This window comes from Oncorhynchus kisutch, linkage group LG19 (assembly GCF_002021735.2).
Source record: "Oncorhynchus kisutch isolate 150728-3 linkage group LG19, Okis_V2, whole genome shotgun sequence".
Lineage (NCBI taxonomy): Eukaryota > Metazoa > Chordata > Actinopteri > Salmoniformes > Salmonidae > Oncorhynchus > Oncorhynchus kisutch.
Window position 1 is genome coordinate 28931086 of NC_034192.2, and position 14465 is coordinate 28945550.

General features: G+C 40.1%; 1 protein-coding gene across 1 annotated transcript in view; it reads left to right on the forward strand.

The window, feature by feature from the left end:
- Window positions 1–14465, forward strand: part of LOC109910101 (5-hydroxytryptamine receptor 4-like) — a 106120-nt gene that overhangs the window by 48948 nt on the left and 42707 nt on the right. The window contains exons 5-6 of the mRNA XM_031798285.1: window positions 3487–4061; window positions 12780–12831. Of these exons, the coding sequence (XP_031654145.1) occupies window positions 3487–4061; window positions 12780–12783 (579 nt within the window). The 3' untranslated portion in view covers window positions 12784–12831. The remainder of the gene's footprint in view (window positions 1–3486; window positions 4062–12779; window positions 12832–14465) is intronic.

Sequence of the window (14465 nt, forward strand, 5' to 3'; positions counted from 1 at the left end):
CTCCATGCAGGCTGACAGCTCCTTGCAGACTGACAGCTCCTTGCAGACTGACAGCTCCCTGCAGACTGGCAGCTCCTTGCAGACTGACAGCTCTGACTGCTCCATGCAGGCTGGCAGCTCCTTGCAGACTGGCAGCTCCTTGCAGACTGACAGCTCCTTGCAGACTGACAGCTCCCTGCAGACTGGCAGCTCCTTGCAGACTGACAGCTCTGACTGCTCCATGCAGGCTGACAGCTCCTTGCAGACTGACAGCTCCTTGCAGACTGACAGCTCTGGCTGCTTCATGCAGACTGACAGCTCCTTGCAGACTGACAGCTCCTTGCAGACTGACCGCTCCTTGCAGACTGACAGCTCTGACTGCTCCATGCAGGCTGACAGCTCCTTGCAGACTGGCAGCTCTTTGCAGACTGACAGCTCTGACTGCTCCATGCAGGCTGACAGCTCCTTGCAGACTGACAGCTCCTTGCAGACTGGCAGCTCCTTGCAGACTGACATCTCTGGCTGCTTCATGCAGACTGACAGCTCTAACTGCTCCATGCAGGCTGACAGCACCCTGCAGACTGGCAGCTCAGGCTGCTTCAAACAGGCAGGAGGCTCCGGCAGCGCTGTAGAGAAGAAAGGCTCTGAGAGGGACGGAAGCTATACTGTCACACTGGAAATACTAAAGTGCCTATAAGAACATCCAATAGTCAAAGGTTAATGAAATACAAATGGTATAGAGAGAAATAGTCCTATAATTCCTATAATAACTACAACCTAAAACTTCTTACCTGGGAATATTGAAGACTCATGTTAAAAGGAACCACCAGCTTTCATATGTTCTCATGTTCTGAGCAAGGAACTTAAACGCTAGTTTTCTTAATGGCACATATTGCACTTTTACTTTCTTCTCCAACACTTTGTTTTTGCATTATTTAAACCAAATTGAACATGTTTCATAATTTATTTGAGGTTAAATGGATTTTTATTGATGTATTATACTAAGTTAAAATAAGTGTTCATTCAGTATTGTTGTAATTGTCATTATTACAAATAAATGAAAAAATAAATTGTCCGATTAATCGGTATCGGCTTTTTTGGGTCCTCTAATAATCGGTATTGGTACCGGCGTTGAAAAATCATAATCGGTCGACCTCTAGTGTAGGCAGGATACTTGTTAGAAAATACAGTTAGAGAGTAATATAAATATCCTGTGAGTAATATTAGCCAAAACATTTACTCTTCAGAGAGCTTCCCATTTGGACCGTCAGGTGTGGCACGTTGTTTCCAGTTGATCCTGGGCATTCTGAAGACATTCTCCAACACACTGTTGATGATAGACAAGAAATCGGAGTGTTTAGTTACGTATGCGCCATCTTCTGCGGCATTGTCAGTCTGAGGCCAGAGCAGTGTGTTTGGGAGGTATTTATGATGGACTTTGACGTTGTATGGGGTTTCTATCGGTAAGGCGGGAGTAGAATAAGCTTATTACCTACATCTAATTAATCAAACAATGGACCTAAAAACTGTCAGTGGTACTGACAAATGACTAGGCAAGTGTTATAAAGGGCCAAGAAGTATTTTTAGGTGAACTTGCATTTTAAGTCACTTTGAACAGCTTATGGTAGTAGGTGCCAGGAGCACTGGTTTGAGTGTGTCAAGAACTGCAACGGTGCCGTTTTCTTTTTAACGCTCAACAGTTTTCTGTGTGTATCAAGAATGGTCCACCACCCAAAGGACATCCAAACAACTTGACACAACTGTGGGAAGTATTAGCGTCAAGATGGGCCAGCTTCCCTGTGAAACGATTTCGGCACCTTGTGGAGTCCATGCCCCGATGAATTGAGGCGGTTCTGAGGGCAAAAGGGGATGCAACACAATATTAGGAAGGTGTTCCTAATGTTTTGTACACTGGGTGTATATAGGTCTACACATTGCAAGTGACCACAACCATATACCTAGAAATGAATCAGTAGGTCAAGCAGAAACACATCTCGATGACAAAGCTTCATCCAACGAGAGGGCCCAGTTGATATACTAATGCATGTATAAACAAATAAACAACAAGCTGTGAAAGAAGTTGAGGACATGAGGCAAATGGACAGATCTTCTGACGGGTCCCCTCGGAGAAGCTCATTCGTGGTTTGATATCAAATGTATATATATTTTTGCTTTTATATATTCAGGGGAGCCTAATTACCAGTGGTGCCCTGAGCACCAACATTTAGGGAGAGGCAAGATCTATTTCTGAAAAGGAAGCCCACTTTAAATCTTATCTTTTTAACTAGCTCAAACGTATGTTTTTTTAAACATGAGATCTTTGTCAATCCAAATGTCTAGATATTTATAGTTAGGAACCCGATTTGATGGGAGAACCACCCAATGAATAAATATGTAGTCCATTTGAAACATTTTTTTGCAAGAATTAGAGAACGTCATGTATTTACTCTTGCCCACATTAAGTACAAGTTTTAAACCAACCAGGACTTTCTGTAAGGCAACAAGTTCAGATTGCAGGTCTTACATAGCCTGGTCAACAGTTGGGGCAATGATATACATAACAGTAGCATCTGCATACAGATGAACATGACAAGTTTTAACAGATAGACCAATATTATTTATTCAATATTGTCTCCTGAGCCAGGACTAGCTAATACGTTACCTACTGGGGCACAGGCGTCAATTCAACATCTATTCCATGTTGATTCAATGTAATGTCTTTGAAATTATGTGGTAACAACGTTGATTCAACAAGTGTGTGCCCAGTGGGTAGGACGCTAGCCCAGTCGAAGCTGCCTCCCCAATGCAGATGGAGTTCCTGTTGATTAAAAATAAAAAGATGCGTTGCGTATATCTATCGATCATAGTGTCATTTATTTTCTCCTGACTGAGCTCAAAACGCTTTTGATTCGTAGGCAGTAGGCACAGCTGTGATGTGAAAGTGGCCTGACGTTCTGGCAGGGTGCCGATAGAAGACAGTGATGAAGGATCAGTTCAGAGAACCTCTTCCTCCCCAGTCTGGACCTAGTCAGTCTGCTCAGGAAATAGCATTGATTGGAGATTGGTTTGTGCACTGTTCATCATTGCACTCCTACTTAAGTTTCATTGTTTAGAAAAATCTACTTAATCATCAGTAGCCTACAGGACTCCACTGTAAATGGTGGACTACCCTGACAAGCTCATCCTCTCACCATGGAAATAATGAATTGCCACAATTTGTCATCGAACGGTATTGTCCTCATCCATATCAACTTGTCATATCATAGACCTGTTCTCAGAATTATAACTGTACTGTGTTTGTGAAACTAAAGTTCATTGAACTGACACATTAACTATATATGTATGTTTTTCTTCTCTGTGTGTGTGTGTGTGTGTGTGTGTGTGTGTGTGTGTGTGTGTGTGTGTGTGTGTGTGTGTGTGTGTGTGTGTGTGTGTGTGTGCGTGTGTGTGTGTGTGTGTGTGTGTGTGTGATATGTGTGGTGTTACCACATCCCAACCCCTTGGTAGATAGAGGAACGGAAGTTCAGCGGTGATGCAGCCAACTCGACGGCATGTGTCTTCATGGTCAACAAGCCCTACGCTCTGACGTGTTCCGTGGTGGCCTTCTACATCCCTCTGGTTCTGATGGTACTGGCCTACCAGCGTATCTATGTGACTGCACGGGCGCACGCACGACAAATCGGCGTGCTGCAGCGGGCAGGGGGCGCTGCCGCCTCGGCAGACAGCGCCGACCACCAGCGCAACCACCGCATGCGTACGGAGACGAAGGCGGCCAAGACTCTGTGCATCATCATGGGCTGTTTCTGCCTGTGCTGGGCCCCCTTCTTCATCACAAACGTGGTGGACCCCTTCATAAGCTATACAGTGCCCGACCAGCTGTGGGCAGCGTTCCTGTGGCTGGGCTACATTAACTCCATGCTCAATCCCATTCTCTATGCCTTCTTGAACAAGTCCTTCCGCCGTGCCTTCCTCATCATCCTCTGCTGTGGGAGAAAGCGTTACAGCGTCAGGCGGCCATCCATACTAGGGCCAGGGCCCCCCTGCTCGGCCACACAGATCAACGGCTCCACACATGTGCTCAAGTAAGTGCCCTCCTTACCTATGTACCTGAGAGCCACTCTCTAACTCTCTACAGCCCACAGATACTCTTCAGATGATGTTTGCCTCAGCTTGAGATTTTGTTATTAATATATTGTTTACAATGGTAAGGAATGGGGTCTTAGTCAGGTGGATGAACTGTAGCTTACATGACCACCATGCACCTGCCATAACATTCCCACCATGTTCCAGGACCTGAGTGACATATGACTTTATTACTTTACACAGATTACCATCTACTGTACAATAGACTGTTTGCTTTCCCGTTAGACTTGGTGAGTAAGATACTTACAGTCAGTCTCTGTCATGTTGCTTTAGTAGTACATTTATCTCCTGTGTTATTACATTTCAGTCATTCATCCACCCAACTGTCTAAACTTTAGAATTCTCAGACTATAATGGGAAAAAACTATAGCTCCGTCCAAACTAAGCATATTCTATTTATCCCCTTGGCTTCTTCTAGAGATTTGGCCTGATGCATATTGCAATACATGGCTATAATGCAGAGGGTCACTACTAAACCATTGCATGACAGGATGTTCTCTTTTTTTATTACTTCCTTTACCCTATGACCAGTAGTCCCCGCTCAGTCCCAGCTAGCCCATATCTCAGACAAGCAGTTAGTTCTTCTGAAGACACAGTCAAGTTGGCTACATTCCACCTCTCCATTGAAGCACTCTCTCTTAAGGGAATCTCTATCTTCTTGTGTTGCTGGAGTAGAATGATTGGGAGAGTCAAGAAAATAAGGCGTCATGATTAATGTGTATAATATTACTACCAATGAATCACTGATGCCCAGCTCTCCTCTCTGAGATAACTAATCTGGGTCGTTAGACAGGTAAATGATGGCCATAAACGTAGCCATAGCCACAGCCATTGTTGGTTAAGGGCTTGTAAGTAACCATTTCAGGGTAAGGTCTGCACCTGTTGTATTCTGCGCATGTGACAAATAAAATTGGGTTTGATCATTTAGTCCTTAACCGCTTTTCCCAGACAGAAATCTTCCAAAACAAGAGACTAATTACACAATGTACTAATTCAGACGTTATCGCAGGAAAACTAATGTTCCCAACTTTTCACATTTGATTGTGTTTATTTTGTTGCTACAGTTAGATGAATGGTATTACTATAGCTGAGCGATTGTATTAAATCAACAGGAAAAGGACGGAGTAGGTATGTTAACCGGCATAATGAAGACAAACTGCTTCCTTAATATTTCTACAAACTTCATAAAGCAAAGCAAATAAGGAATAACAATTATGTTTAATAGATGGGGGATTAATTGTTTGAATTATTCAAATGAGTGGGAAGTAGTTAGCATGACATGGTTTGCATTAACTCTGTGCTTTATGCATGGTTTGTTAGTGACATTTAGATGTGTTTCCCTTTGGGAGAATGGAGAGTACAGGAGATACAGTTGCAGATACGTCTGTGTCATCATCTTGCAGCTACTTCCATCTCTCAGGCGAATGGACCTCTGATGTTGGTCAGTTAAGAATTCAATCGTTTTCTTTTGTGCTGTTGTAAAATACAGTTTACACTGGGATCTAGACCTAACACAAATACCAAGTCATTCTTCGACAGGAAGGTTGCATGTTTGAAAAACATTCACTCCCGACAACCCTTTTGTTTGCCATAGCAATACCACTAGAATCAAGTTGTTAAGAAACAGAGCAAAGTACTGGGCCCTGTGACACCAACTATTTGAACTGGCAAAAGGGCGGAACATTAACAACAACAACAAAAAACATCAATCTGTGACATGTATTAACCCCTTACACTCGTGGGAAATGACTTATATGATAGGGATGAATTGAAACGTTTCTTACAGAAGAAATCTGAAATACATATGCATAAACATTGTAGCAATTGAAAGGAAACAGTTTGGATGGGGGAAAATGACTCGACCAAAGATGAGGACACAACAGTTCACCTGACAGAAGACTGAATCCAAAATATTACACTGTTGATTATATGTGCATTTTACATTGACTGTAATTTTCAGGGCCGCCGGAAAACGTGTGGCGAGGCGGCATTTGCCACAGCACTTTTCAACCAGGTGTGGCAGCGCCAAACCACTTTTGATTTAGCTTAGGGACGGATCGAAATGTACAGAATGGTTACCTGGAGGAAAAATGGGGGGGGGGGGGGGGGGGGGGGGGGTCATGCTTTTTCAATTTCAGTCAAAGGGAGGGTTTAGTATTTTTTTAATCTAGTCCAGGGGAGGGTCATGTAATTTGTAACTGATGAAATGTTAATATGTCTCAACAAGGCCTTTGTGTTGGAGCCTATTTCTTCCTATTTAAGAAATAAGAGTTTTAGGCCTACCTGTTTGACAAGACAAAATTAGGCTATAGGCTGCTATATCCATAGATTTGTCGGTCAATTCCGCTACCCACCATGCACTCTTTAAATAGCCTATCTCTGTGAAGGGCTGTTAAGTTAAAACCAAGACTCACCTTTTTATTAAAGACAATTGCAAAAACCACAGGTCTTGTTAGCTTAAGATTTTGAAGAAAATAAAATGTGTCCGATTATATCAAGTGATCTATAACAGTGCTTTGGTCAGAGATGCTTTGCTAGAAACAAGCTGTAAAATCCCCTGGAAAGACATGACTCAGATGCATATGGGAAAATCATTGTTTCGTTTCTTTGACATTCTATAGCCTAGCAGACAAAAAATGAAGTAATCTAATTCTATCACTATCAATTGATTAAGCTTTTCACTTTCTGTACAATAAAATATGTACAGACGGTGTTTAAGCTAGGGTAACATATGGAATTGATCATACCATGAATCATTTAGCTATTTGATTTGGAATTTTAGGACCCCTTTAGCTATAAAAAAATATATATATTTACAAATGATTTGATCTAATATTGAATTTGTCCTTTATAGCCCATAGAAACACATTTTAAAAACACATTCATAAATGGGAAAAAAGACAGTCCAAAAATGTATGATAAGGAATAAGGTTTTGAAGTGTCTGTCCTATATCTAAGAGATATAAGAAAGCTCATAAAATATTAATGATTTTTTTTGGACTATTTAACCCCGTATTTTTGTAGGCACAAAACTACTGTACCTGTATACTTCCATTAATTTGTATGGGTTACCTTCAGACGAGTCCCGTGAAACTTGTGGGAGTCGTAGAGCAAATCTCCATTGTGTTCGTGAGAGTCTCCCCTTTCCACAGAGGGGTCATAATAGTTTGTAGCCCAAACGGTTTGGACGCAACGTTTCCGATTTCAGACAAGTCCTGTGACACTTGTGGGGGTCCTAAAGCAAAACGGACAACACCATCGTGTTTGTGAGCATCTCCCATTTCCATAGAGTGGTTATATTAGTTTCGTACGCTACAGATGTTTTCGCGAGAAGACCAATTTTTGGGATGTCTCACTGTCTGACAAATACTTTTGTAGCTAAGCCACCTTCCACCTCGGATGCAGAAGGCCGACACACAGTGCCTTCAGAAGGTATTCATACACCCTGACTTATTCCATATTTTGTGTTTTTTTTCTAACCCATCTACACACAATACTCCATAATGTCAAAGTGAAGACGTGTTTTTAGACATTTTTGCAAATTTATTGTATACAAAAATATCAATTTACATTAGTATTCACACCCCTGAGTGAATACATGTTAGAATAACCATTTGCAGTGATTACAGCTGTGTGTCTTTCTGGGTAAGTCTCTTAGAGCTTTCCACACCTGGATTGTACAATATTTGCACAATTTATTCTTTTTTTGAATTCTTCATTGCTAGACAACCATTTTCAAGTCTTTCCATATATTTTCAAGCAGATTTAAGTAAAAACTGTAGCTCGGACACTCAGGAACATTCCCTGTCTTCGTGGTAAGCAACTCCAGTGTAGATTTGGCCTTGTATTTTAAATTATTGTCCTGCTGAAAGTTGCATTCATCTCCCAGTGTCTGGTGGAAAGCAGACTGAACCAGGTTTTCCTATAGGATTTTGATTTTGACTGTGCTTAGCTCCATTCTGTTTCTTTTTTATCTTGAAAAACTCCCCAGTTCTTGACAATTACAGGCATACCCAAAACAAGATCCAGCCACCGCTATGCTTCAAAATATGGAGAATGGTACTCAGTAATGTGTTGTATTGGATTTGCCCCAAACATAACACTTTGTATTCAGGATAAAATTTCTTGCCATGTTGGAAACAGGATTTATGTTTTGGATTATATTTATTCTGTACAGGCTTCCTTCTTTTTACTCTTAGGTTAGTATTGTGGAGTAACTACAATGTTGTTAATCCATCCTCAGTTTTCTCCTATCACAGCCATTAAACTCTATAACTATTTTAAAGTCAACATTGGCCTCATGGTGAAATCCCTGAGCCGTTTCCCTCCTCTCCGGCAACTGAGTTAAAGGACGGCTGTAATCTTTGATGTAACTGGGTGTATTGATACACCATCAAAGTGTAATTAATAACTTCAAGATGCTCAAAGGGATATTCAATATCTGCTTTTTAGATGCCCTTCTTTGCGAGGCGTTGGAAAACGTTGGAAAATGTGGTTGAATCTGTGTTTGTGTGTAGAGTGGGGTAGAGAGATGAGGTAGTCATAAAAAAAAATGTGTTAAACTACTATTGCACACAGAGTTAGTCCATGCAACTAATTATGTGACTTGTTGGGCACATTTTTTACTCCTGAACTTATTTAGGCTTGACATAACACAGTGGTTGGATACTTATTGACTCAAGACATTTCAGCTTTTCATTTTTAATTAATCTGTAAAAATTCTAAAAACATAATTCCACTTTGACATTATTGGGTATTGTGTGTAAGCCAGTAACACACAGTTTCAATTTAATACATTTTCAATTCAGGCTGTAACATAACCAAATGTTGAAAAGGTCAAGGGGTGTGAATACTTTCTGAAGGCACTGTAGGTGGATGCGGTGGATTGGTTTTTATTTTGGGCTTAAACTGACAGATTTTAGATGTGGATTTTTGTATTATGTTAATAGACTCTTAAATTAAAGCATACCTTTTTCTGTGTCGGTAGACCTTCTCTGTCTGGGGTGGGAAGGTAGGCCTAACTTTTGAATGTACAATGTTCAGATTCCTAATGACGTTTCAGATTGAATTATTTGCAAACAGGGACAGTTTCATTGCAAACAAGATAGGTATTGGAGAAATATGATAAGATTAACATATCTCTGTCCATTTTTAGGCTGTAATTTCTGTCATTTGTGAGTAAAATCTAACTTGGGCTAATTAGGCTACCTAGACTTTTTTAATCAAAAATGATGAACTGGAATTAATCAATAAGCACAATAGCTGACATAGACTGTGAGTTAGTTTATTATTAGGCCTATAGTTGCACAAGATGCAAACATGCATAGAGCAAGCTCTGCCCTTTGGGTTTTATTGTCCAATGATGTTGCTTTGTCTGTGTCTGTGCATATGAAACCCCCATGTTTTTAACACCATGTGACCTGATTGGGAACACTCTGGTCCCATCATAACCCATATTAAACATTTTTACAACCGAATCAGATTAATGACGTCATACCGTATAAGGTCTGGAGTTTTACCTGGTTAGGTTAGCAGATCAGGAAAAACTATGGGCCCAAATAATTTTTGTGGCCACTCCACTTCTGGTACATTTCACTGCATTTTTGATAATGGAATCTGAAAAAACTCCTGGAAAATATGGGGGGGGGGGGGGGGGGGGGGTAGGTGTAACATATGACAAAACATTTCAAAGGGTTTGAGTGAGAGGACTAACTTGTGTTTTGAAGTGGCCACACACCTTTCCAAAGTGTGCACAGTTCCAAGGTAATTTCAGAGCACTTTTATAACTCAAAGAAGAGTCTTCAACTATAAGGTGTTTTTTCTTTGCTCTCCTATCTGTGCCCTTGAGAAACTAGAGCAAGCACACTTGTAGTTTTTTTTTTTTTAACACAACCCTGCCACAATTACTCTTTACACAATCCAAAAACACTCCATTCTAAATCGCAATATGGGTCGGGTGGTCATCATTTGAAAGCGTGTTATATTGCCAACATGACTAGCTAAGCTATAAAATATGACATTAGTGTTAGGCTTTCACAATGCAATTCAGGGAAACAGATAGCAATTTTGGTGCGCATAGAAAGGAGTCATGAGCTCATTCAGGTACATCTGCCACAGCTAATTTTCTCCACATTAGACAAACAGGCTCATTCTGTTCAGAACAACGCAGGGTTTGACGCCATGTCACCTTGTAACTGTACATCAAACATTGTGATCATACATTTTGACACTGTATATGACATGAGTTTTATGACATGGATATGTGAAGTGCACATTTGGAAGCACGGGTGTTTGGCTTGCTTGAATGACTTCAAAGTGGTATTTATTATAATCATCAACAATCTCATCTTTCAAAATAGAAAGAGTCTTCTTCATTTACAGTATTTCCTTCACTCAGACAACAAAAATGTTCTACGGTTGCCTAGTTAGAGGGAGGGATGGGGGAAAACTTATTGTCACGCCCTGGCCATAGAGAGGCTTTTATTCTCTATTTTGGTTAGGCCAGGGTGTGACTAGGGTGGGCATTCTAGTTTCGTTATTTCTATGTTTTCTATTTCTTTGTTTTTGGCCAAGTGTGGTTCCCAATTAGAGGCAGCTGTCTATCGTTGTCTCTGATTGGGAATCATACTTAGGCAGCCTTTGTCCCACTTGTGTTTTGTGGGTAGTTGTTTTCTGTATATGTTATGCACCTTACAGAACTGTTTCGATTTTTTTTCATGTTGTTATTTTGTTCAAGTGTTTTGGTTAATAAAGAATCATGAACACTTACCACGCTGTGTTTTGGTCCGGTCCTCATTACGACGAGAGCCGTGACATCGCGTGAGGTGCTCAAGTTCATAACGGCAGTAAGTCTAAACCCATACAGTGTTGTGAAGTGTCTGACTTAATTCATAGCAAGTTACTGTACAGCCACTGCGTCCCAATTTAGCCGATTTTATTATTTTTTCTGTACCTAAATCTGCCATTTTCAACCTTTATACGTGTACGAGTGTAAAGGGCTACCTCAAGTGTGTAAAATTGTGTTTTTGTATGAAGTTATTTCAGAAAACTCGGTTATGGGTAAATGTATGTTAATGTACCTTTAAAGTAGATATTGAATTTCTAAGTTAAGTGTTTTATAATGCAAATATATATTTTACCAACTTGGGGGCCGCAGTAAAGAGCGCTATTGTTGAAAGTGATGACAGGCTGTCCGTACTAACAGACCTTAATTAAAAGCATATACGTTTTTAGTTTAACAACGTTCTCCTTCGCCACTGGAGTCTGTTCTGTAAACAGAACATGTTGAAAGTATCTCCAGATTGAAAAATATAAATGACCATGAAATAATCTACACCATGTCCCTGCAAAAAATCTTTGTCTTCTGCTTGGAAACTCTGGGTGAACATAAATTCTGGTTTAGCTGGTGGAGCTGTCAGCAGGTTAATCTAGTTGATTAACCGAGGAGTGAATTATGCTCGGCTGTCTGTTGGTCGGGGCAGCTGTGGCGAGTCGTGAGGTGAGGCAGCTATAGACCTGGGAGAATGAGTTAAGTGGAAGGAACCCAGGCTAATCAGTGATTATCAAACACAGCAGAATGAGTTTAAAACACAGGCCCTATTTACCATCTCATCCTGTCTTCAGTCTGTAGGGCCGTGCACCCAGACAGACACTATCGACACTTCACTCTAATATTTGACTAAAGTGAAGGATGCATTGTTAATATATATATATATATATATATATGATAGTAAATAAATAATATAAATTATTTTATATTACATCTATAGCGATTTTCATAGAATCTGAAAGCGCTTCAAGAGCAAAAAACAAGCAAGCAATATATCATGACAGGTCAACCAAATGGCCAAGTCTTTGAAAGCTACATCCTCCGAAGGTAGAGGGGGTCAATTCATGGCTTAAGCAAAGGGAGCTAGACAGAGGATGGTAGATGATGGTGATGGAGTCTGCTGATGATCTTGTATTGTCTTATAGCCTCTGGACTTCTCCTCTTCCACTCTGTGTAGCACCTACTTGGTTGATGCCTCAGCAGCTCTGGGCGCCAGAAAGCTCACCACACAAAGTTCAGAATAGTAGCCAGTCGCCCTCTCTATGAGCCCTCTGCTTCAGCACTGCTGGATTCCTCTGTCTCCCATTTCTCTTACGCTTCAGGCCACTCCTCAAATGATGTTCTCAAAAGATCACGAATTGGCAGCCAGATGAAACAAAGATGGTATTGTTTCCATATGTGTTTTTCAAACAAAAGCTAGCTAGCCAGGCTCTAGTTGTATACTACGCAGGGTGCCAGGTAGAGATACTGGAGGAACACTGAAAGTTGTTGCACAATTTACACAAATTGGGTGGAATTTGCTGCTGACTGCACCACCACAGCTTTTGTAATAACACTAATTACCACACCTAATGGGAAGAAAGGTCAAGTTTGGGATTTTGTTCTAGATGATTACCTCTGGTGCTGTATGCAGTAAAATGGAATAGAACAGCATGAGTGAGCACAGCACAGTCCACAATGATGTACTCAACTGAACATCAGCGGTGGAGAAATAAACGTATCAGATTAGAGAGAGATTACATGACTAAGTGATGAATTCCAAATGGGAACAAACGAATGAAATGAAAAATAAGCACGTTAACTCATAATTACCTTCTGTCTTTTGCAGGTAATTGGGTCGTTCCACCAATTCGATGCCTTTTGAGAAGTGTAACTTGGAAGTACGTAACTTTTGATTTCACCTCATTTTTACATTCTGTCATATATTTTACTTCATAAAAAATGAATTTTGCCATCTCAAGAGGTTAAATAAAAAACTGTACTTTTAACCTTTATTTAACTAGGCAAGTCAGTTAAGAACAAATTCTTATTTTCAATGACGGCCTAGGTGGGTTAACTGCCTGTTCAGGGGCAGAATGACAGATTTGTACCTTGTCAGCTCAGGGATTTGAACTTGAAACCTTTCGGTTACTAGTCCAACACCCTAACCACTAGGCTACCCTGCCGCCCCAGGCACTTAAATGCCTATTAAGTCTTATTAGTAAGTGCCAAATAAAGTAACAGGGTTGACGATTTCATCTTAAATCAACCATAAATCCCCTCGTGACGGGGGGAATGGCTTGTTGTGTACAATAGGGACTGGCAATTGAATGCAACTTCACAAAAAAATATCAAATGTATAAAAGATTTCTAGCCTGTCAATCTATGGGTAACAGGGTTGACCTGATATGCTCAACCCAGTATGTTTTCCACCACAAAACACCAGGCCAAAAATGGCCAAAAAGACTAGAACCAGCTCACCTAATTTTACACTATGATTAGACTATCATATGTTTTTTAAAGGAATAGTTTCACCATTTTAAAACGAGAGTTCAGTTGACGTATAGTAACAGAGTTCAGCTTAAAATGAGGGACAGACATAATTGAACACTAATCAAATGAAATAAATAATCTTCAGAAATTAATTGGGTCAAGCACCAAAATAACGAGGGCTTTACGATCATGTTGAAACTCTGAAATGTTTTTGATTAAGTGGGTTGAAATCTCCCTAATAAGTAGGGTTGCAAAATTCCAGAAACTCTGATTCTGGGAACCCTCCAACTGGGTTTTCATGCAAAACCAGGGAATTTATTGAAAGCCTTATTTGTCATTATTGAATGGAAACTATTCTAAAATTCTACTTAATTTAGAATATTTGTACACATAGAAAAGGTGTGATTTATCTAACAGTCCTACGAGCGTCATACGCACACCGGTAGGATATAACCATTGATAAAAATATAAATTGTTTTCAGCCGTAGGGCTCATGCATGACCTTGGCTACTATAAGCAGTGGTTGAAAAAGTATCCAATTCTCATACTTGAGTAAAAGTAAAGATACCATAATAGAACATTCGCACAGTAAAATACTACTTCAGAAAGTCTAAAAGTATTTGGTTTTAAATATACTTAAGTATCAAAAGTAAAGGTAATTTCTCAAATATACTTAAGTATCAAAAGTAAAAGTGTAAATCACATCAAATTCCTTATATTAAGCAAACCAGATGGGACGATTTACTTGTTTTTTAAATTTACAGATTGCTAGCAGCACACTCCAACACTCTGACATAATTTACAAACTAAGCATTTGTGTTTATTAAGTCTGCCAGATCAGAGACATTAGGGATGACCAGGGATGTTCTCTTGATAAGTGTGTAAATTAGACCATTTTACTGTCCTGCTAAGCATGCAAAATGTAATGAGTACTTCTGGGTGTCAGGGAAAATGTATAGGGTAAAAAGTACATGATTTTCTTTAAGAATGTAGTGGAGTAAAAGTTGTCAAATATAATTAGTAAAGTAAAGAACAGACCCCA